This window comes from Rhinopithecus roxellana, chromosome 1, assembly GCF_007565055.1.
Source record: "Rhinopithecus roxellana isolate Shanxi Qingling chromosome 1, ASM756505v1, whole genome shotgun sequence".
Taxonomy (NCBI): Eukaryota; Metazoa; Chordata; class Mammalia; order Primates; family Cercopithecidae; genus Rhinopithecus; species Rhinopithecus roxellana.
Window position 1 is genome coordinate 99,368,039 of NC_044549.1, and position 25,327 is coordinate 99,393,365.

Genomic DNA, 25,327 nt, shown 5'->3' on the forward strand with positions numbered 1-25,327 from the left:
ATATACATTTTAAAAATTGCCTATTTTAACTTCCAATATGGCCAATATCAATAGATATAAACCAGATGACAAAAACACTGGGATCTTTGATAATTTTCAAGAGAGTAAAGGGGTCCTAAAACCAAAAGATTTGAGAATTGCTGATCTATTTTGTATTTGCAGAGTATTTGTAATATTTATATAACTAAATTAAACATTATTAACAATAAAGACCACATAACTCTGATGATGAATGAGATATAGGAAAAAGGAGTGGAAAAATATGTACGTAGGTCGTTTAGTTTTTTTTTTTTTGTTTTTTTTTGTTTTTTTTTTTTTTGATGGGAGGAGCTGGCAGTATAGCAAGTGAGGGTCTGGATGTAGAAACAGGGAGGGCATATGTGACCCTGAGCAATTTAGTCTCCTATCTGTGCTTCAGTTTCCTCATTGTTAAAGTGGCAATGATTCCAGTACTTACAGCATTATTTGGAGGATTACATGAGTAAATATCTAAAAAGAGTATAGAATAGGCTTGGTGCTTAGAGTAAGTGCCCTGTCTGGGACAGCTATTTTTGTTTAATAATAAACAATGAATTTGTGTCAGCAGGGATAAGGTCAGACCCACAGTTAAGGCTTACAGGTGCTGACCCTGTCCCCTCAATGAGATGACTGAAAGCAGGAAAATCCAGTTACTAGCCCCCAGAGACAAAATATCATGAAGCTGAGAAAGAACTCAGAATCTCCTAACCCCCTTCCTGCCCTAATATCACACTTTCTAATCCAAAATCACATCTGTTACCCCTGTGAGGTACATGGATGTGCTCCAAGGTTTCAGAGCAAATGATGTGAGGTTGGCTTGGTTTCATACATTAGTTCCAGAGCAGTTATAATTTTTCTTGTTCCTGCACTGTGATTAATTTTTCCTTCAGCTCAGTTTGGCTGCCAGCGATCATTTGGAATTACGTTGATTTCAGCAAAGACCCACACAACGACCTTCACCTTTTAAAAGACACATGCTTTAAAGAAGGGGCTTGCAAATTTTTATAGTGAGAAGGACTCTTAATGAAACCACGGGGACATCTATTGCATAAGCAAATGAAATGTTTGTGAAATGGTTTTTAAAAATTCTAATGAAAAATCTACTTCTGAAAGTAAGGAAGTTACCTCAAATTTTAAATTATATCTTAGTAGGACAAGCAGTATATAAAATTCAGTTCCTGTATCTTCCTACCACCCTATATCAAGCAGGATAAATTTATGGTAATTGTTTTCTAAGGTTGCTGAGAATGTTGAGTTGAGAGTCTGAAACCTTGCCAAATTCGAATGTCACCTTCTCTCTGAGATGTGTCCTAAGTACACCATTTACCATTGGCTCACCGTTCTTCATTTTCCTTTGAGGCACATTTCTCCATCTAACACACTATATATTTTACATAGGTATTTTGTTTATTGTCTTTCTGCCTCAATATTGTGGCAGAAATTTTTGTACTTTTTCTTCAATGATATGTTCCTGACTTCTAGAACGGGGTCTGGCCTATAGTAGGGACCCCCCACATCCAGCTTTTACCTTTAAATCGGGAATAAAAAATGTCCCTTGATGCATTGCATATCATGAATTCATACATGGAGCCTTTGAAGTAATAAATGAGTCTATGTTGCAAAAAAAAACCTGTTGGATCCAAGAGCGTTTAAGTATTGTTCTGCAACCTGGCAATTGTATGAGCCAAAATATAAAACAGGGGCTCCAGGAACATATTCCAGGGGTCTTTCATTTTCATTCATCTAACATTATTCTTTGATGAATAGATGTCTTTAGCTTCAACTAGCTGTCCAGCTCATGAAAGCACAAACGTCTGTCTCACATACCCATACAGGACACTGTGCCTTAGTGGGGTTTAAAAAATAAATAAGGGATTGATGGCAGAAGTACCCCATTTTCCCCAAGAGATGTGTTCCAGTGCAATTGTACATGGAATATTTGAAAATCAAGTACCAAAAATGAGGGAACTTCACTACTTAAATTTGTTCTGTACTAAATATTTATTGTAAAGCACAGAATTCCTTTGTAACAACATGCTTTATAAGGTCATATTTTGATATATAAGGTTTTCTTAAATCAGTAAATTGAGACACACACACACTGGGTGTAGAATCCACAAGCTCAATTTTGTGCCAGGATGATGATTGATGAATGAGAAGTAGCTCCTTTAGAAGACTTGACTGGCACATGTAACCATTAGGAAATTATAAATAAAAGGTGGGGGGGGGGATTGTGTGTTCTTTAAAAGCAAGGGCATCCTTTCATTCACCTTTGTTATCTGGAGTCTCGTAAAAGCATATTATAGGCATGCCATACCTATTTGGTGATTAAATAAAATCATGAGTAAGCAAATGATCAAATGCAATTAAGTACTAAAAAGATTTTTGGCTAGACACGGTGGTTCACGCCTATAATCCTAGCATTTTGGGAGGCTGAGGCAGGAGGATTACTTGAGCCCAGGAGTTCGATACCAGCCTGGGCAACATAGTGAGACCCTGAAATAAAAAAGTAGCCGAATGTGGTGGCACACGCCTGTGGTGCACCTACATAGGAGACTGAGACAGCAGTATAGCTTGAGCCCAGGAGGTCAAGGCTGCAGTGAGCCATGATCACACCTCTGCACTGCAGCCTGGTCAAAAAGATATTAAAATAAAAGAAAATTTTAAGATTTTTAAAGAGTCTATAGTGCAGTAAAAATTTACACAGAAGGAGTCACTGGAGACAGCCGCATGGAAGAGTTGCACCTTGTAGGAAATTAAGTCTTCAAATACTAGAACAAAGGGTAAATAAGAATTCCTAACAAGGAGAGTAATCTGTGAGCAGCAACCTCCAATATATACTTATTTTTATTTATACGTATGTTCCACTGCACTGACAAGAAAAAATTTTAGACATACACAAAAATAAGATTTTAAAAGAAAAGTTAAAGATGAAATAAGTAATATTTTAAATTGTTATTTATTAATGGTATATCATTATTTCTATTGGGCGTAAATCTATATTTCAAATAACCTTTTCAATAATTTTGAATATTGAATTTTATGGCTAACTTCCAGTCATATCGACTGGATCACATTGCCTCAAAATATGGCTAATGAGGAATTTTAATAGGTATAAGAGATGTGTCAGCTAAGCCATTTTCTTTTTTTTTTTTAATTTTTTTTTTATTATACTTTAAGTTCTAGGGTACATGTGCATAACATGTAGGTTTGTTACATATGTATACTTGTGCCATGTTGGTGTGCTGCACCCATCAACTCGTCAGCACCCATCAATTCATCATTTATATCAGGTATAACTCCCAATGCAATCCCTCCCCCCTCCCCCCCCATGATAGGCCCCAGTGTGTGATGTTCCCCTTCCCGAGTCCAAGTGATCTCATTGTTCAGTTCCCACCTATGAGTGAGAACATGCGGTGTTTGGTTTTCTCTTCTTGTGATAGTTTGCTAAGAATGATGGTTTCCAGCTGCATCCATGTCCCTACAAAGGACACAAACTCATCCTTTTTTATGGCTGCATAGTATTCCATAGTGTATATGTGCCACATTTTCTTAATCCAGTCTGCCACAGATGGACATTTGGGTTGATTCCAAGGCTTTGCTATTGTGAATAGTGCCGCAATAAACATACGTGTGCATGTGTCTTTATAGCAGCATGATTTATAATCCTTTGGGTATATACCCAGTAGTGGGATGGCTGGGTCATATGGTACATCTAGTTCTAGATCCTTGAGGAATTGCCATACTGTTTTCCATAATGGTTGAACTAGTTTACAATCCCACCAACAGTGTAAAAGTGTTCCTATTTCTCCACATCCTCTCCAACACCTGTTGTTTCCTGACTTTTTAATGATTGCCATTCTAACTGGTGTGAGACGGTGTCTCATTGTGGTTTTGATTTGCATTTCTCTGATGGCCAGTGATGATGAGCATTTTTTCATGTGTCTGTTGGCTGTATGAATGTCTTCTTTTGAGAAATGTCTGTTCATATCCTGTGCCCACTTTTTGATGGGTTTTTTTTTTTTCTTGTAAATTTGTTTTAGTTCTTTGTAGATTCTGGATATTAGCCCTTTGTCAGATGAGTAGATTGCAAAAATTTTCTCCCATTCTGTAGGTTGCCTGTTCACTCTGATGGTAGTTTCTTTTGCTGTGCAGAAGCTCTTTAGTTTAATTAGATCCCATTTGTCAATTTTTGCTTTTGCTGCCGTTGCTTTTGATTCCCTATTTAATAAATGGTGCTGGGAAAATTGGCTAGCCATAAGTAGAAAGCTGAAACTGGATCCTTTCCTTACTCCTTATATGAAGATTAATTCAAGATGGATTAGAGACTTAAGTGTTAGACCTAATACCATAAAAACCCTAGAAGAAAACCTAGGTAGTACCATTCAGGACATAGGCATGAGCTAAGCCATTTTCTATTTGCTCATGCCTACATTATTCATATTGTCCTTAATCCTCTGTTCTTTGAAGGAACTTAAATGACTTGTGAAAGTTAGCTTGGTTAAAGCTAGATAATAGAATCTACTCAATCGGCCAAGCACGTAAAAACTGTAATACACTGAAAGATGCTTAAAGTTAACAAGTCAGCGAGAAAACCTGTGGCAAGGAAATCAACCTAGCACACTAGTGGAATATGCAGCCATCACCTGACAGATGGGTTGAGTGTGCCAGGGTCAAGGCTCACTTTGAGACCATGGACCACACCTGCCCCATGCAGGTGGAGTTAGCAGTTCACATAGTTGTGAAAGGTGCATGTGTGGGGTCCGATCATTTATGATGGTTGAGAGATTTTGAGCTGGAACTATAGGTTAATGAGAATATTTGCATATTAGTCTGTCCCGGAAATCAGGAACAAATTAAAACCCTCAAAGAAGCAGATTCAGAGGGACTATGAATGAAACCTATTATTCAACTTGAGCTAGCTCCCTGAGTGTCAGCTCCCTATAGAATTATCATCTGCTGCTCATGGAACTCTGAATTTTTTTTTTTTTTTTTTCTGAGACTGAGTCGCCCTCTGTCTCCCAGGCTGGAGTGCAGCAGCACTATCTTGGCTCACTGCACCCTATGCCTCCTGGGTTCAAGCAATTCTCATGCCTCAGCCTCCTGAGTAGCTGGGATTATAGGCATGTGCCACCACGCCCAGCTAATTTTTTGTATTTTTAGTTGAGACGGGGTTTTGCCATGTTGACCAGGCTGGTTGCAAACTCCTGTTCTTGATCAGGAGTTCCAAGCCATCCACCCACCTCAGCCTTCCAAAGTGCTGGGATTACAGGTGTAAGCTACTGTGCCTGGATGATTTTCTTTTAAAAGATAAACCTATTTTCTTCATTGTTTTTGGCAGGAGAGAGCCAGGAGCTGCCTGACATACCTGGTGAGCCAACTGGCCAACATGGAGCATTCGTTTCACCATATTCTCCTGCTGGAGATTAAAGGCATCACCGACACCTTCTCCTCAATCTTGGGCCCTCAGAGCAGAGACATCTTCCGCATGAGCAACAGCTTCACTGCCATTGCTAAACTCCTTACCCGACAACTGGAAAATGCGAAGGCTCGAAGTGGCAGGTGAGCAAGAGCTTCTGTGTACCTCAGGGAGCTGCTGTGCACCTGTGGAGGTAGAATGCAGACAGCTAAGCCTTTCTAACTGCCAAAAGAAGCTAAAACCTGTATCTCAACAGATAATAATATCTGTATAAATTATGGCACTTGCCAGAATCTTTCTTCTAAATATGTGAAAACAAGAATGTAACAAAACAATAAAAAGGTTCACAAAATATGGTAAAGGAGTAAGAATGTAGTACAAGGAATATTTTATAGCACCCGTTTATTTACTCAACAAGCATTTAACAATTTTTGTCATACTGAATAATTTAACATAGCTTACTGCATACTAGGAAGCTAGACACATATAGAGAGATAATAACATGTTCCTTGTATTCAAGAAGCTCACTGACTAGTATAAGATAAATATTTAAGTGCATAATGGGAGAATGGCAGAATGGTGGAAAGCTTATGCTTATCAAGATGGGTTCAAGAGGCATGGAAAATACAGAGATGGAGTATCTACTTCTGTATCAAAGAGAGAGGGGTGGAAATCTGATATCAGAAGAGGTTCCCCTGAAGAGGTGATATTTTGAACCAAGTAGTGAAAGATGACCAGATTTCACCAGGCTGTCTTTCGGGCAGCATTTGAAAAAGCACTTTCTGGAAACAGAAGTCATTTTGTATGACTAGGGTTATGTTACAAGGAAAATAACATTAGGAGTGCTAATGAAGTGGTAGGCAGTGACCAGAGGATGACAGGCTCAACAGAGTGGACTAAGGAGTTCAACTTTACCCTCTAAGCAGTGAGGAGTGATTGTGGAGCTTCGTACATGGCAGGGTACAATCAGTCCAGATTTCAGGAAGCTCATCCTGGCCCCAGTGCAGAGGATGTCTCAGGAAGAGGCAGATGAGCCAGATCAAATGAGGGAAGAGCAGAAAAGTGTGCATAGGTGTTGGCCATGAGGAAATTATTGACGATTGACGTGAGGAAGCTGCCATTGGTGTGGCTAGCAGAAAACAGGGTGATGGGGGTTGTAGAGAGAGAGGACACAATGCACAAACTGGCCTTTTAAAGAAGCTTGTCTTTGGAAAAAATATGCAAGGCCATGCAAGATTGAGGGAGGGGTTTTATTTGTTTTGCTATGTTTTGAATAGAGAGAAACTTAAAAAGCTTTATGACCTTTAGAAGTTACAAAAGCCCTTTAAGTATGTAATCTTATTTGATCTTCATGACCATTCTACAAGGCAAGAAGGACAGATGCCACTTACTCCTACTTTATAGAAGAAGAAACAGAGGCTCAGATACTGGTTCAATATATTTCCAATGTTACACAATGACTAAGTGACAGAGGATGGACTCGACCCCATCTCCATAATTCAGATCACAGGCAATGGAAGGTGCACAGTTATGGAGGAGGGTGGGGCCCATTTGCGACTAATGTCAAATTCTGTGGGGGTTTTTTGGAATAACAAATGATGCATGCCATTTCCAGTGTGAAACAAGAATTCCATGAGAGGTCATCTTGATAGAGTAGTGAGCGTTTAGTCATTTGGGTCCACTTTGTGTTCATCATGGTGTAGAGCCTGGAGGTCCTAAGAGACATAAGGTACTATCCTTACCATCAAGAGTCACAGTCAGAGGATGTGATGTGCATGGAGAAAAAGGAATGCACTCTCCAGCAGCCAGGGAGTCGAATATTTCACAGAGAAGGTAAAATTTAAGTTCATTTCCTATTTATGATCTTCCATGTGCCAAGCATTTCTCTAAACACTAGGTCAAGTTGCACAGAATAAATGAAAATTCCTCAGATAGGGTAGAAAGGACACCACAAACAAACAAACAAAAAAAAAATAGCACATGCCAAGATTCAAGGGCTTAATACTATGTGCTCAGACTAAGGAAAGATAATTTGTTCAGTAGGGCAAGAAAGTAAGTTGAAAAGTTAGGTCAGAGGCAGATTATCAGAGGCCTTACATGCTGTGTTAGAAGCAAGGGTTTGTTCTGTAAGCAACATGTAAACTTGGAAAGATTTTACTCCAGAGAATGATCACAACTCTTAGCACAGGAATTAGCAGATAGTAAGCACTCAAATATTTTCACCAAATGAATAGGTAAATCAGGTGTAACTAACATCATAAAGCATTGAATTAATTTGACTGGAGCACCCAGCTGGCAAGAGACAAACTGAGAGGTCTAGACAAAATGATGAGAGCCTAAGAAGTCAGGGCAGATCATTATAGTAGAGAACACAAAATTACGAGGAACTGATCACCTATTGGAGGTGGAGTAAGAAGAGGGTAGTGGATGAACACCCAGAGATATGTAGCTTGAGTGAGTGCATAGAAATGGAGATGATGCTGATAACCAAGAAAGGAGGTCGCAGGAGGGAAGCCAACCTGGGACGGCCTCTTAGCCCCTACACAGAGAACATAATCTGACCAATAGTGTCATCAAAGTCAGTAACTATTCACAGAGGTAGAGTCATTGTAAATGTCCTTTTCTTTCAACACAATGGGTTTGATTGAGCATATAAAAATGTGTTGTCACCTCGTTTGATATACAGATGCCTATTAGAAGAGTTTCTTAACCTTGGTATTGTTGATATTTGGGCTAGATAACTCTCAGTTGTAAGGCTGCCATATGCAGTATAGAATATTCACCAGTAGTGCTGGTCGCTACCCACTAGATGATAGAAGAAGCACCCCCTTTCAATTGTGACAACCAAAAATGTCTCCAGGTTTTGCTAAATGTCCCTGAGGAAACAAAACCTCCCCCACTTGAGAATCACTACTATATACATATACCATTCAAAAATAGCATTTTCATAGACCCATAAGTTAATTGGCAATAACCTAAACACGTGGCAGCATCCAGGAGAGTCAAGACCAGCATCATTAAAAAGATTTGCCATTTATATGCACCCACAAAGTCGCTGTTGGCCAATTTTAATGATGTGGTTTTAGAAATTTGGTTTACAGTCTCTGCAGCTGGTGTCTGAGAGAGTCATTCTGTGCTCTGTGCACAGCTGAACTATGTGTGTCTTCTCCAAGCCATGGCTGAGATGTGCCATGAGTGAAAGTTTGAGCCCATGTCCTGGCCAGTGCTCTCCTATTCTCTATTGTCCCTATGGACACAAGGTTTCAAGAGGCCAGTTGACATTTCTGAGATTATATATGTGAAAATCTTTACATAAAGAGAAAAAAATGTTATATAAGGGTGTTACTTAGGCATCTTAACAGGAAAATCCATTTTTAATAAGTAGGCCTGTATTAGTCCATTTTCATACTGTTGTAAAGAACTGGCTGAGACTGGGTAATTTATAAAGTCAAGAGTTTGGCATGGCTGGGAAACCTTAGGAAACTTACAATCATGGAAGAAGGCAAAGGGGAAACAAGACACCATCTTCACAAGGCAGCAAGAGGTGCCAAGCAAAGCGGGAAGAGCCCCTTTAAAACCATCAGCTCTCATGAGAACTCACTCACTATCATGAGAACAGCAGGGGGGAAACTGCCCCCATGATTCAATTACCTCCACCTGGTCTCTCCCTTGACACATGGGGATTATGGGGATTACAATTCCAGATGAGATTTGGGTGGGGACACAAAGCCTAACCATGTCAAGGCCCAACTCAATTAGCAATGAACAATTTCCTCAAGAAAAGAATTTAGGAGATATGTAGATAGGAAGGAAAAATAAGGTACTACTTGAAAATATGAGTCTGCATATATGAGAATGCATTTAAAATATTTTTTAACTATTTTTCTGAGGTTAGAGGGCAGGAGAGTAGGAAACAAAGAGCAAAATGAAATGTAAAGAGATGAAAAGGTCACCACTCACCTCATACCACTACTGCCATCATCCCCCACCTCAACCTCTCTCAACTGAAAATACTTCTCTCAGTTCAACCCTCACTGTCAATCTTCTTCTAATTGACTGTAATTATTCAGTGGGAATCTCTAAACCCTCGTGTGGACAGCCAGTCTTTTGTCTGAATGGCTCATCCTCTCTGGGATGGTTGCTAAGGCTTCTCTCCCAACATCTTTTCCTTGAATACCCTTCATTGTGACCATTTAACTTCAGTCATTTTAATCTCTGCCCTCAAAGCAGAAAGGTCTACACTTCTGTCGAAAGCATGCAGCAAAATCTGATCCTTACAATTAAAGGGGAAATGAATAAGTGAAGAGAGCTTGAAAGAAAATTAAAGATGATAAAATTCAAAACAGATGTCATCTAATTTACAAAGCTGACACATAGCCCAGCAGGCCAGATTTTAGACTTCAGGCCAAAACTACAAGATTATCAAAAGAAAAACAATTAGCATCCTAGAGAGAATGAAAAACTGAAGCAGACAGGAGCCTTTCTTGTGCCAAATGGCTGAATAAATTGAGTGAGTTTTGTTAGAAGCACCAGGTGAGCCCACTTGCACTTTTCCTGCTCCTGTTTTAGAAAGAATGTTTATATGTAAATAATAAACCAACAGAGGCTAAATAACAGGACAGCCAAGCAGAGTATTTATATTTTTTAAATTAATTCTGCAGAAGCAAAAGTGTACAAGAGCTATTATGCATTGAAAAGGAGAAGGTGTCAGGTTGGAGAAGAGATCTACACCTTTCAATACCGTGCAAGTCCTAGCTACCCCTAAACATCAAGCTGTTTGTCTGCCAGGGCCCAGTTGAAGCTGGGGAGGGAGAGGGTGAGCTCTGGGCACCTCTGTAACTGACTGAGCCGAGCGGTGGAGTGATCATTGCCTAGAAGATGCCTTTGCCAAATGAATGTGGTGCCAGGGAGGCTGCTATAATCAGGCACCATCAGAATGGGGGCAATTTGTCACAGGTGGTCTTAGTAGGCGGTTACGCTCAGGCCCCAGTTGGGGATGGAAACTTTGAGGGATGGAAATTGTGGAAAGAAAGCAGCAGTGGGAGATAAATTTGAGGAATGAAAAAAGATATGGAGAGAGGATGATGATGGCAAAAAGCAGAAGGGGAGACCTGAGGAAAAAGGAGAAAGGATCCTGACACAGGCCTGGGGCAGAGGAGGGTGAAGGAAGGTTACAGTTCTCTCAGATCCAGCCTGCAAACTTCAGTCAAAGCCATGAAAGTCATGGGGGAAAAAAGAAGTTTTTTTTTTTGTAAGAAAAGTTTAAGACAAAGTGTGTGATTAAAGCTTCTCCAATCGTTTGGCTTAATTACATGAATGTTGCATTTTTTTGTTGTTGTTGTTTTGGTGGTGATGGTAGTAGTGATTATGAGATTTTGTTTGCTCTTCGCTTTAAGAATCAGGCCTGAAAACAGAAAGGGATAATGAAAGCTAAATTATAGTCAAAACTGACTGAATAGGTGTAAATCTGACTTTGGTATAAGTGAAAAGAGATGGCACAAAGGAGGAAAGGAAATAAAACAATAGCACATGCGGGAGAATGAAGGAAAAATACAGTAAGTCGACTATGTTCACAGAAAAATGACTCCAGGAAATCTGTCTTCCTTGGAGTGGCTCCAGAATTCCATTTATCCCACATTCCATGCAATGAACATCAAAGAAATGGAGCACAGCAAACAGACACATTTGATGTATTGTGTGGCCCTAATGTATACTCAAGTAACACAGCCTGTAAAGAACTCTTTCAACCACGAGGCCCTTTGCAACCTGTCATTCCAGAGTTCGCATCTTGACATCCTAGGAGTCACATCAGAACCTAACTGTGCTGAAATAACAATAATGCACATGCTTAGACATCATTTCCCCAAGACATTGTCCGAGACCTGGAAAGTAATGGCTCTTCACTGAGTCCACAACACAAATTGCAGACAACAGGGGGCCAAGTTCTTCTCTGCAACTCTGCAAAAAATTCTGCATATGTAGGCCTGATCAAGCTTTAAACCAGCTCTTACCACATGGTAGATCCTGTGCTAGGGGCTTTCACCTCTGATATATTGTTTCATCCTCACAACAAAAAAGTCTTTTCATATGCATCAGGATAATAGAAACTTCATATTCGAGCATAATAGGGTAAACCTTTCAGACAAACAAGAACAAAGTAAAATTCTTGCTGAGTCCATGGTAATTCCTAGAGGACCAATAATACAAATGCCCAGACATCAGTTCATTAAGTTTCTTTTAATTTCTTCTTTTAATCTGGTCCGATGAATCTCAAATTTCAGTGTGGATGAGAGTTACAGTGTTCATAGTATTTCATGGATAATTCAAAAGAATTTTAAAGGAATCTCAAGGGTAACTTTTGCCTATTCCTCCCCAAACTGGTACCCCACTAACTTTTACCATCACCTTCTAGAATGCCCTCTTTGTGCCTCTCTTCCCATTGAAGGCTGGCATTCAGAACCAAGACTCCAGTTTGGTACTACTTCTCCATGAGGCCTTTTCCACCCACCATCACACATAGTGATCTGTACTTTCCTCTGAGCTCCCACAGCTCATACAACCTCTCTACTTCCCAGTACATGCCATCCTGCCCTGGAGTATTAGGTGTCCTTCTGTGTCCCTATACTCTTACACAAACTTGAGGAGCAAATATTCACACCCTAAGCTCTATGGAAGGAAAAATAAGATCTTATAAGTGTTTACAAGAGCTTCCACATTTTTAGGTAAGGCATGTTTATACAAAGAGAAACTGATTCTTTGAAAGCAGCTCTTGGTTCAGGGAAGGTACATGAGTCAGTTCAGAACCACAATTAAAAACATGTGACATTCTGGTCAGCGTTGCCCCTGCTTAGGAAAAGCTGACTGTAATTTTGCACCACCAAGGTAAATTTTAAGAATGAAACAAGAGTTTTGATAAGAAACGAGTAAATCTTTTCAATCTAGAGAGGTCTACGGTGGTCACTTGTATAAAAAGAAAACCATAACAGCCATTTGTGGCAATAACAATAGCTGTGGCTGTTACTTCTCTGTGCATGGAAAAGGAAGGAAAGGCTTCGGTTTTGGGCCCCTCTTCTTACTGAAGAGGTTAAGTCTGACATGTGGTACCATTTATGTTCCATCTGTTGTTCGTTTACTCCACCAGTTGTCCTCCCTTAACGCAGCATTTAGGGTGACATGAAGGTCTTTAAAGGTATTTCAGGAATTCGTCTATCAGCAAGACATGTAGCTAGGAGACACTGTTATCAGCTTTGGAGACAATGAAGCAGGCCCAGGGAGTGTGAGACCTCAGGCAGGCTGGCTCTGCCATGGAAGGACACAGTAGGGTAGAGACTCAGGCAGCCCCAGTAAGGAGTGCGGGCAATGTAATATCAGCTTCACAGGGAAGCAGGTCCATTTTCAGTAACATAGCAATGTTCAAAACACAAGGCACACAAGAAAAGAAAACTTTTCATCAGGCACCCATGCCCTGGCTTCCCATTTCAAGCAAGACAGAGAACACCAAAGTTCTAGCCTAGGGAAAGAGGAAAAAGGGTGTTTGTGGGAGAAGAGGTAAGAGGACCTTGACCCTCTACAACCCACGTGAGAGGAGTGACAGGGTGCCAGCTGGTGCTCAGACGCTTCTTCCTGGACCCTGATGACCTAGCTATTTGCTATTTTGGTTCCACAAATGCTCCCTGTTCCTTTTTAGTATCTGTCATAATTGAACTTTAAAGTTGCCATTTGCATGACATTTTCTGAATTTTGAACACCTTTTTAGTTTATGTTAAAAGAGGGTGCCAAAATTCATTTTTCCAATTGATATGAAGGGTTGTTCCAGTGACTATATATCAATTCTATTCTGGTGTCTGCTTCCCACAGAATGTTATTCAGAGATATCAGAGTGTAATAACTCTTCTTGGTTACCGTGCTAGATCACGAATGCCCTAATATGTATTACTTATTCCTGGGGTAGATTCAGATGTAACCTGAACCACACCTATTTAGAGGAAGTGTGGAGAGTAGAGTGTTAAGTGTGGGCTCTGGAGGCAAACAGTTGGATTTAAAGTTGGTGTAACTAAGTGACCTTCAGTATGCCTCAGTTTCCTCATCTGTAAATGGAGTTACTAATAGGGCCAGCCTCACTTGATTGTGTGAGAAGCAATTCATGTATCAGATTTAGAACAGTGAAGACTATACATAGAAAGCCCTCTGTAAATGTTAATGAGTAGCATTAGCACATTTTTACAGGTGTGCATTATAATAGGTGATGGCATATCCACTAGACCAGTGTCCATCTGCAAACTGTTTCTTATCAGACTACGATGAAGCGATTGCAGATATTAAAGATAAGAAAATAAGAAGTTGGAACTTTTATAGCATTTAACATTGCTGTAATATCCAAATACCTGATCAGTAGACATTGTATGTCTTGTTTTATTCATTGCATTTGTCTAGTAATTTATTTTTGCTATTTTTACAAAAATACTGATCTGTGAAATGAAAATTTAAAATAAATAATTCTTTACTACAGTGAGTTACTGTATTAAATGTTGGATGCAGCTGGACCCAGACTAAGCCTGGGAACTCTCTTTAATACCTAATATTTTGTTCCCTAAACTTTCTTCTGGGACAGAAAGGAAAGAGATTTAATAAATGAAAGGTGATGAACACACACCATTGTGACCATGGTTGAGATACAGCAACTCTACGATGGGTTACAGCTGAGGAAAAATGGTTCTTAATATTATTCATATTCATCATAAAGCAAAAGGTAGGCTTTTCATTAGTTGGCAACCTGAAGATTGTTAGCTAAACTTTGCTATAGGTAAGGGCTGAATTCTAGGTAGACTAGGAATTGAATCACAGAATTGTATGTAGGAGTTCTAGCCCCAGCTCAGTTATTGATGTGTTTTTGATTAATTATTTCCCTCCATTTCTGGGTAACTATGCTTCTATCAATTAAAATTGGGTTACAGTATCATATTTGAGATGAAGACTATGAGAAGATGTATCAAATAGGAAAATTCTAACCATTTTTACTGCTCTTCCAGTGTCAAATGCCAGGAGTGACAATGTCTTAGCTATTTAATCCTCATGGCCAGACCCTGTTGCTTGCTCCTGCGCCCAGACGATAAAGTCAGCCTAGACAAAGAAGAGCACATTGCCTTGCAGGTCTCCCTCTTGATTCACAGTGCCTTGATGATATTCCTACTCTACATTTTTTACAGTCCTTTATCATTTACAAAGTGATTTTGTAGCTCGTGTTATATCTGGGTGGCAGTTCATTAGGATGGGGCAGCCTTCTTCTGTTAAGGCTACTGCTCACCCGATATGCCCAGTCGTCTCAGGAATCTAAAGATTTGGGGTCCATCTGAACCAGTATCTGTTAGCAGCAAAACCCGAAAAGGTACCTTTACCTCGTATTGTATCCCCAAAAGGATAAAAGGCAAAGCCCACCAACTCCAAATAATCCACAGATTAAGTCTTACCTTACTACAGAATTAGTGAAACCCTCAGCAGCCTTGCTTGAGGAAAAAGGCCTCTGCCCTGGTCCGCTTCAGATTCTCTTATTTCTTGTCTGGGCCATTGCTTCTTAAAATTCGAATGTGTCACTGGATACCTGGGGACTGTATTAAAGAGCACATTCTGATTTGGTAGATCTAGGATCAGAGCCTGAGATTCTATATTTCTGACAGCTCCAAGGTGATGCTGATGCCGCTGGTCCAGGGATCTCACTTTGAGTAGCAAAAGCAGGGGCTTTGCACTTTTTGCTGATCCCTTTTCTGTGTCTCATTCTCTCCCATGTTGGTTAAATAACTGAAAAGTGAGCAAATGACTGCCATCTGAACTGGAAGTGTCACTTCCTCATAGCATGGCTTTCATATTTTCATTCTAATTTCAGAAAATTCTCTTTGCAGTTGCTCAGAATTCATATTTGAAGTACAGGGAATTTTTTAAATTGGCTATTTCTATATCCCAGTTCTTGTATGCTCATGGAGTAGGAGAGTCCCTCTCTTTTAGTACACACTGTTTAAGATACTGCAGTAAGAGGAGAGATTTTACAGTCCTCCCTGGCTTTGAGCAGGAAAAGCATATTTTCCAGGATTGGTACCACTTGCGCAAGCCTCCTTTTTTCAGTGTCAAATGTCCACATTAAGCAGCAGCCACTCAGGGTTTTACCATGCCTTGAATTTTTCATGCCCATTCTATATGAGCAACACTGTTAAATCCATTATCTTACATAATGCTTTCAGCAATCTGATGACGTAATATCAATCCCATCTTTATATAGCAAAAATAAAACTTAGAGTCCTTAAGAGTTTTATAGCATCACTAATAAACATGAAATTGGAGTCATGAACCTAAGCTTTTCCCCATAAGATCATGTTCAGTCAATTTCAATCCACAACTGTCTCCTTTTGAAAACTCTTAAAATTTTGTGTGAATGAAGTAAACCGTGGAGTTATTTCATTTTAGCAGAGCTCTACCATTGGCATGATCACATTCTGATCCCCACATAACTAGGTACCTGCCCATCTCTGCTTTTGCCCACTGAGCAGGTCAGAGGCAGAATAAATACCAAGAACTGAGTCCTATTGTTGGTCCTTTCCCTTAACATTCCAGCTTAGGTGTTCCAGCAGCATTATTTATTGCAGTCCCAAAACAGATGCTAGCGCTGTGAAGCTGGGGGATCTTCTCTATGATGATTCATGACCCAAGAGATCACTGAAGAGTAAGGAACATAGCATTCTAAGAATTTAGGACTCCAATGTGGATTTAGTCCATTACGTTCTCCTACTTCTCCTTTAACAAGCTTAACTCTGCAGGAGTACATATCCTGGACATGGAATTGTAAGCCAAGATCATCAAACATTAACTAATATTATTTTTCTTTGATTTGAGGAGCCAGGAAGAGAGGCTGCCAATCTTTCCACCCCTGCCAGCTTTATAGTCTCATCTCCCGGCTTAGTGAGAGCAGCCAGCAGCCCAAGGGCCAATTTGTTTCCAAGGGGAGTCCCCGTTCACACAAGAGGGAGGTAATTAGGCCTCCCCCTGGGAATCCCTAGAGGTACTTTTAAAAACTTTACTTTGGCAACAGAGACCAGAAACTGTTCAGACTGGAAATTATCTGAGCCTCTTGTAACGTGGCGTGTTGAGTTAAGGCCAAGTTAATATTTAGGGGATTATAGAACTCTGGCAAAGATTTCTGTAAAATTACCTCTGGGGTCAAAAGTGACAAATGGAAAAGAAATAACAACCCCCTGCATGAGCCCAACCCACTGGCCCCCGCTCCCACCACTCTGCAAGTAAACACATACAGGACCCATGGTTCTGCCAGCACTTTCACATTTGTGATGTGTTTCCTTGCTCTAGAAGGGAAGCAGAAGTTTATCTCAGGAAAATATCTTTGTTTTTGAACTTTTTGTTCAAAAATTTTGTTTCGGCCGGGCGCGGTGGCTCAAGCCTGTAATCCCAGCACTTTGGGAGGCCGAGACGGGCGGATCACGAGGTCAGGAGATCGAGACCATCCTGGCTAATACGGTGAAACCCCGTCTCTACTAAAAAATACAAAAAACTAGCCGGGCGACGAGGCGGGCGCCTGTAGTCCCAGCTACTCGGGAGGCTGAGACAGGAGAATGGCGTGAACCCGGGAGGCGGAGCTTGCAGTGAGCTGAGAGCCGGCCACTGCACTCCAGCCTGGGCGGCAGAGCAAGACTCCGTCTCAAAAAAAAAAAAAAAAAAAAAAAAAAAAAAAAAAAAAAAAAAAAAAAAAAATTTTGTTTCGATCAAAATACTTCTCTTCTATCTTTTTATATTAAATTTTAAAAGCAACAGGAAAAGAAGTAAAGGAGAAGGAATGTTTATGATAAACCCAAACCCTCTATCTACCATTTCCTGACCTTCCAATTTATTGGAATTGAAGTTTGTCCTACCTCCCTGCCAGCAAAGTTCTGTGGCATGCCCAGGTGGATTGATGGCCAGAAACACAAAGTTCCCTTTGATCCATCTGGAGACCTTGGCTGCCTCAATGACTTCATTATCACCCCAGTCCACTGACTTCTGTGCTCTACAAATCTAAATCAGAAGAGAAAGCATTCTGTGCAGAAGAGAAAGTCTTTGTGAGAATTCTCATCAGCCTTAGATCTAGAAAGGATTTCTTTATCCCAGACATTCTATTGTTGCTTCTTCATTCTTCATATTTGTTCCCTTGCAAATTACTCTTTTTGCCTCTACTCTTGCTCCCTGCTTCTCTCCACATTTCATGTTTACCAAATAGCACTGTGCCACCCCCAAACCCTGAAGGGCCAGGAGGAGTGGCCAGTCTCTCATGGGTATCTGGTAGACCTCAAGAGGTTTTTGTTTGTTGTTGTTATTGCTATTTGTTTGTTTTGTTTTTTTTGTGTGTTTTGTAGTGGTTGTTGTCGTTGTTTGGAGGTGGGTGGCAGGCTGACTTCAGACAACAATGTGGTCTCAGTTCACTTATTCTACAGAAATTCCAGGTCCTTTGTGTGCCAAGCACTGTGCCAGACTAGATGAGTTGTACAGGTCGCTGCCCACAGGGCAGCGGGGATTTAGCCCAGAGTTGCCTTGCCAAATCTAACAAAAATACAGGATACCCAGTTGAATTTCAGTTAAAGAACAAATAATTCCTTAGTAGTTTTTAGTATAATAACTGTAGTAAAGTATAATATATTTTTAGTACATTTCACTAGGGACATACCTACACTTAAAAATACTTATTGTTGGCTGGACCCGGTGGCTCATGCCTGTAATCCCAGCACTTTGGGAGGCCGAGGCGGACGGATCACGAGGTCAGGAGATTGAGACCTGCCTGGCTAACACGGTGAAACCCTGTCTCTACGAAAAATACAAAAACAAAATTAGCCAGACGTGGTGACGGACACCTGTAGTCCCAGCTACTCAGGAGGCTGAGGCAGGAGAACCAGGGAGGCGGAGCTTGCAGTGAGCTGAGATCGCGCCACTGCACACTCCAGCCTGGGCGACAGAGCGTGACTCGGTCTCAAAAAAAAAAAAAAAAAAAAAAAAAAAACAACAACAACATATTGTTCATCTGAAATTCAGATTTGACTGGGTGTCCTGTTTTTTCACTGAGAACCCTACCCTTGAGACACCCAACCTGCCCTCTTGGGGTCAGTGAGTGTCATGCCCAGCATCTCATCAGGGTAATGCTATAAAGCAACTTGAATGTAAAGGAAGGCTGCTTCCAACTACTGAAGCTCTGCTGCATCCAGGCTGTGGGGCTTACTAACCAACATCTGGTCACTGGAGACACAGGCAGGGAAAGGGGCCTAAGTGGCCATCCCCTCCTACGGCCTGACAGTAATAAAATCTAATGTGTGATGACTGCTTGTTATGTGCTAGGAACACTGCTTCCTGTTGGTTCTGTCATTTAATCATTCTACCAACCCCGTGAGTTAAGTACAGTTATTATCCCCATTTTATAGATGGTGAAATTGATACATTGAGTACAACAAATAAAAGAAGGATCTCCATAAATATGAAACTTTTTTAAGAATAAAAAACTGATCCAATAAAATTATCTTAGGACATTTTCTATAATCTATGAAATTTGAAGTTTTTTTGAAGAAAATGTGATTATTGTGGCTGATATAACCCAGAGCTTTAGACAGAAAGAAAAAAAATTATAAATTAATGAGAAATTTTCCTCTAATAATTCATATGTTTTGAGGATTAAAAATGTGTATAGTCAGGTACAGTGGCACACACCTGTAGTCCCCATTACTCAGGAGGCTGAGATAGGAGAACTGCTAGGGCCCAGATGTTTGAGGCCAGCCTGGGCAACATAGTAAGACCCCCATCTCTAAAAACTTAAAAATTAAAACAGTAAAACATTTGTATAATGCTCAATATCTAATACTTACATTTTGGATTACAAGTTATGCTTTACAAATTTTTAAGTTTTAATGACCCCAGCTATAGAAATATTTGAAATAAAGTTATCTTTTAATTTTGAAATGTGACTAGGTTCTATGAAACCGGAGAAATATTTTAGTTTCATGACTATACATGAACTAATGTGGATAGAAAATAAATACTCCCCAAAATTTCTTGTGTGTAGTGAGTCCATTAGATTTTTTTAAATTAACCTTGGCAATCATCATGGTTTGTAAAATATCATCTAGAGATAGCATTATCTTGGTTTCATTTGTAATGGGAGTAAACATTTAGGATCTTCCGGCTAAAAGATGTCAAAGCCTCCCATCTACTTGACTGTAGCCAATATCATATATATGTCAGAAAGAAAAACATTTTCAAGCTTAGCCTCTATTCCCACATACTGATTCTTGAAATCTACCAATGTATATATCATTTATGCACAGTATGGGTAGATAAAAATTATGTAAAGTCATAGAAAACTTATAAAATTATGTAAGAAAAATGGTTTTAAATTGTATCAGCAACCTCTTATTAAAAAACAATGAACAATTCCTTGATTACCTAAAAGATGCTGGTTCCCGCTTTGAACCATCAGCAGCTGTCCCTGGGCTGGACCTACAGGTGAATTCTGACCACTGAGGGCCCATAATCATGAACCCTCCCTCAACGCCAGGACTTCTCTCCTCTCTGGGCCAGCCAGAAAAACTTCACCATCCAACCCTGCTAACGCACCTTCACCAGTGTCCACCGCAGATATAGGTGCCAGAATGGGTAGACTGTAACCGAAAAAATTTGTTACCAGCCCTTCTGCATTGCTTTTTCCTAAAAAGCAGTTTTTGGTTGTTGTTGTTGTTGTTGTTGTTGTTCTTATGCTTGTTTGTTGTTGTTGTTGTTGTTTTTGAGACAGAGTTTCACTCTTGTCACCCAGGCTGGAGTGCAATGGTGCGATCTTGGCTCACTACAACCTCCGCCCCCAGGTTCAATTGATTCTCCTCCCTCAGCCTCCCAAGTAGCTGGGATTACAGGTGCCTGCCACCACACCCAGCTAATTTTTGTATTTTTAATAGAGACAGGGTTTCACCATGTTGAGCAGGCTGGTCTCGAACTCCTGACCTCAAGTGATCCATCCACCTCAGCCTCCCAAAGTGTTGGGATTACAGGCGTGAGCCACCATGTCTGGCAGTGCTTTCTTTCTTTTTTTTTTTTCTAAGTATGTTTTTCCTCTCACTCTCATTCAGGTATTATGCCAGGTTCACTTTGGCCCTTAGGGAAAAAATGTTTGAAAAAGCTAAGATTTTTGTGTAAGTCTGGGCCCTTTCCTCAATGTCTTAGAAAAATACTAAAGACGACCAAGTAAATACACACAGACAAATCAACAAAATCATTACCATCTTGGTGAAGATATTTCTAGGGATTATTATGTACTGTAATAAAAAATAAATATTTTGCCTCCATGCCGAGTTCATGGCATACAGCTCCTAAACCCTCAGAATCTCAGACTGATGGGTGTATTTTATATGCGAATGAGATGACTGGTGGCAGGGACCCCTAGATTTCTTGAGGATTGGGGCTGGTCACAGGAAAGACCAAGGCATGATTACACTGTTGGAACTTTCAGCCCTATTCTCTATCTTACCCTATAACTCACCCACCCCCAGTCTCTGGGGAGGGGAGAGGGACTGAAGATCGAGTTAACCACAAATGGTAATCATTTAATCAATCACGCCTGAATAATGAGACCATCCTAATAACCCCTAAAATTCCAAGAACTTCCAGATTGGTGAACACATTGAGGTGCTGAGAGTACAGCATCCCTAGAAAGGTCACAGAAGCTCTGAGCCCTTTCTCTCATACCTTGCTCTGTGCATCTCTTCTACTGGGGTGTTTCTGAGTTGTATCCTTTCTAATAAATCCAATAATAATAAAGTGTTTTCCTGAGTCCTATGAGTCATTCCAGTGAATTATTGAACCATGGGGGTGGGGTAGTGCCGGAACCTTTGTAGCCAAGCTGAACAGAAGTGTGAGTAAGCTGGGGACCCCATACTTCTCACTGGCATCTGAACTGGGGGCAGTCTGTGAAGTCTGGGCCTTATTCCAGGTCATCAGTGTTAGGATTGAATTGAACTGTAGGACACCCAGTTGGTGGCTAGAGGGTTGGAGAATTAGTTGGTATGGGAAAAAACCCCACACATTGGGTGTCAAAAGTGTGGTAAGTAAATAATTCCTTTTATCCTTGCTTTTTTAAGAAAAGAATTAATACTAACACCGTGTGTTATAAAAATGGATAGTGGTTGTTGAATAAAAATTAAAATAGCTGTAGGCCAGCTCAATATTAGAAGATAAATAAGGGAAGATAAATGCATGCTACTTTCATATAATTACTCAGCACCTCAGTGAACATCGGAAAGCTATTTCTGCAGTTTATTTGTAGGTGCTTATCCTAGCTAACGCACTGTTAGCCCTCAGAGGAAATCCAAAATTATACCACACATGGCCCCTGCTTTAAAGGAAGTAATTTTAATGACCCACAAAGTGGTTTATAAACCCTGCTATAAAAGATACTTGGGTCTATATTAATATCATTTCATAGAAAACCTCTTTCTTCCAACATCTTAAAATTCAGAAAGATATTTCTTGCTATACTGATTTTTTAAAAATTAACAAAACCATGAGTTTATGCAGTCCATGTGAAATGTTCCTATTCTGCAATTTCAGTAGAAACATATCAGCACATGTAAATTTTTTAGAAAATATCTGGCACACATTTCATGTGAAAGCCGTATACTGGAAGAATTTCTAGAAAAGAATATGGTACATGAGCATAAAAACTGCTTTTTATTCTTTGAACCCTTAAAAAAGCATTTTTAATACAATGTTCACATAAACACCGCTGTTTCTAAACTTCTGGCAGAACAATCTGTAGAAGGAATTTCAAAGACCTATGCCTGTAGTAGATATTCAGTGAATACTTGTTAAATGACCAATGAAAAAAATTATTAGGCAAAGTTTTCGCTTCTGAGTGAGAGGCAGTTAAATAGAGAATAACACTGTTCTGAAGAGTATATATGACCAGCATCTAATGCAATGATTTCTATTCCTTTAGGAGAAAAATCAGCACTGAAATTGAATTCCCTGAGAAACTGGAAGAAACCAAGCTCATAGTAGCTGAAAATGAAGACCATGAAAAACTTCAAGTTAAAATCCAGGCTTTTGAAGACAAGATAAATGCAGAGAGCAATACCCCTGGCTCTATCAGAAGATATAGTCTGGGCCAAGTTTCTAAAGAAGAAAGAAAAAACATTAGATTTAACAGGTATAACTCTTGTTTGGTTTGTTTTTTAAATTATACACTTAATGTTAGCTATTAGCTTTATTAGCTTTGTTATCACTCTGTTACGGGGTGTTTTTTACATATCTTCTACCTATAGCCACCTGAAGTGCTGTCCTTACTTGAATGAAATGTTATCCACAATGCTCTTATTATCCAAAGAAGTTCACTATTTTAAATGGGTACTATGAATGGAAAAAAAACCTATTGATTAATTTTTAAAGCAATTCTTAAATATAAGTATGCCATATGGAAAATACTGTCTCTTGATTTCTAATGAAAAATCAAAAGCAAAGGTAGACAACGATGAAAAATATGCAAGTCTATCATTTTGCAGCCAGTTTTGCCATGAAATTGATTTTTAAACCTTTGTGTTTGGAGGTCACTTAGATTTTCAAAGGTTTGGTTTATTACATCATTTGTTGGTGATGTACATTTATCAGGCCCGTTAATAGTTTCACACTCCAGAGGAAGTAACTTTTTGTCCCAATATTATTATTATTTCTTTTTCTTGGCAGTGAATGGTAATACAGCTTCTCTAACTTTCCCTTTGTTTGAACTCTAGGTCAAAAAGTTTGGCTTTGCACACCATGCTCACAAAGGGTGTGGGTTCAGATGATGGTGAAGATGAAAACAGGGGAGATATACCAGCCAGCATCTCTCTTTCAGAAATAGACCCACTTAGCCAAGGAAATGACAAGCTGCCCTTTAAGACAGACACTGACAGATCACAGCTGGGAGAGTCTTCAGAGAATTTGCCAGAAACTGTTAAAGAAAACTTCCAGGAAGAAACTCCAGAGACAACTGCAAGTCCTATAGAATACCAAGATAACCTCTACTTGCACTTAAAACAAAACCTCAGCAAAGTGAAAGCATATGCCATGGAAATTGGAAAGAAGATTCCAGTCCCTGATCAGTGTACCATTGAAGGTAAGTGTTGTGTACTTCCCAAACCGGGGAAACTTCAGGAGTCACTGCAAATAAACAAACAAAAAGCTCAAATCATGTAAATTAGCATACTCTTTTCTGGATCTTTTGCAAAATAGAACATTTTTTTTAAAACACCTTATATTATGTTAGTTTCCCCACCCCACCCTACCCCACCCCCCGCCAAAAAAGGTTCATCATCTCCTTGATTCCCATTTGAATCTACTTGGGTGCACATAAGTCCACTGACTCTGATTTTTGCAAATCTCAAGATATATTATTTCTGGTTCCCTGTCCCCAGAATTCAGGAAAATCCTGGAAAGAGGTCTGTGACCCTGTAGCAAGCTCTGTGGTAGGGGTTCTGCCAGAGACATTTCCCAACCACATAATCATGCAAGAAACATTGAATCATGCAAGCACAACATTGAATATCAGCTTCCATTCAGCTACTGTGTTCCAGGCACTGTGTTAAAAGTACTCATGATTCAGCTATTAATCAAACAGATACAATTCCTGACCTCTTAGAGTTTAGAGTGTAGATGGTGACACACAACTTAGGATGAGACCATGTCCCCAAAAACCCATTATAAGTTGAAAATGCACCTAGTTTACCGAACATTACAGCTTAGCCTAGCTTACGTTAAAACATGCCCAGAACACTTATACTAGCCTACATTAGGCAAAATTATCTAACACAAAGTGTATTTTATAATAAACTGTTGAATATCTCATGTAATTTATTGAACGCTGTACTGAAAGTGAAAAATAGAACAGTCACATAGGCACTCGAAGTATGGTTTCTACTGAATGAGTATCACTTTCACACCACTGTAAAGTGGAAAAATGGTAAGTTCAACCATCTTATGTCAGGACCATCCGTACACACAAAAAAAGGGCACAACCATAGTCAGGAGGTGACTTAAGAGAGGGAATCCAGTGAGAGGTTGAGCTAGTCAGAAAACAAAGGGTAAAGTAAAAATTTTAAGTAGGATGTCAGGGGCCAGGACTTCCCTCTGGCACACAAATTAGGGTGGCACCAATAAAACTCAGTAAAGGCCAGGCATGGTGGCTCATGCCTGTAATCCAAGCACTTTGGGAAGCTGAGGCGGGTGGATCGCCTGAGGTCAGGAGTTCAAGACCAGCCTGGCCAACATGGTGAAACCCCATCTCTACTAAAAATACAACAATTAGCAGGCCATGGTGGCTGACGCCTATAATCCTAGCTACTCAGGAGGCTGAGGCAGGAGAATGGCTTGAGCCCGAGAGGTGGAGGTCGCAGTGAGCTGATATCGTGCCACTGCATTCCAGCCTGGGTGACTGAGCGGGACTCTGTCCCAAAAATAAAATAAAATAAAATAAAATAAAATAAAATAAAATAAAATAAATAAATAAAAGTAAAATTTTAAGCTATGACAAAATCAGTAACAGTGTCTTACTGAGCCATAGTGGAACCTAAGGCAAAAGGAATAATTAGTAATATCAATGCTATCCCTAATTACAATTTTGATATTTTGTTCATCGTACATTATTTGCATTAATTTTAATTCTAAAAAATATTACATATCTTGATTACTATATATTTCCAGCACTCCTTTACATTTTGTGCCCTAGTTCTTCCTGGCCCTGGGAAAGGAAATGTGTTTGAGACACAGGTCCTAAAATGCCACAGTGCTAGGGCAGACTCACTTTTCTGGTAGTGGGTTGAACAAGTTTGGATAGCTTTAAGGCAGTGTCAG

General features: G+C 39.8%; 1 protein-coding gene across 1 annotated transcript in view; it reads left to right on the plus strand.

Moving 5' to 3' along the window:
• VEPH1 (ventricular zone expressed PH domain containing 1) overlaps positions 1–25,327 on the plus strand; it is a 263,608-nt gene that overhangs the window by 119,014 nt on the left and 119,267 nt on the right. Inside the window, exons 7-9 of the mRNA XM_010365910.2 lie at positions 5,360–5,580; positions 22,440–22,649; positions 23,230–23,594. Of these exons, the coding sequence (XP_010364212.2) occupies positions 5,360–5,580; positions 22,440–22,649; positions 23,230–23,594 (796 nt within the window). The remainder of the gene's footprint in view (positions 1–5,359; positions 5,581–22,439; positions 22,650–23,229; positions 23,595–25,327) is intronic.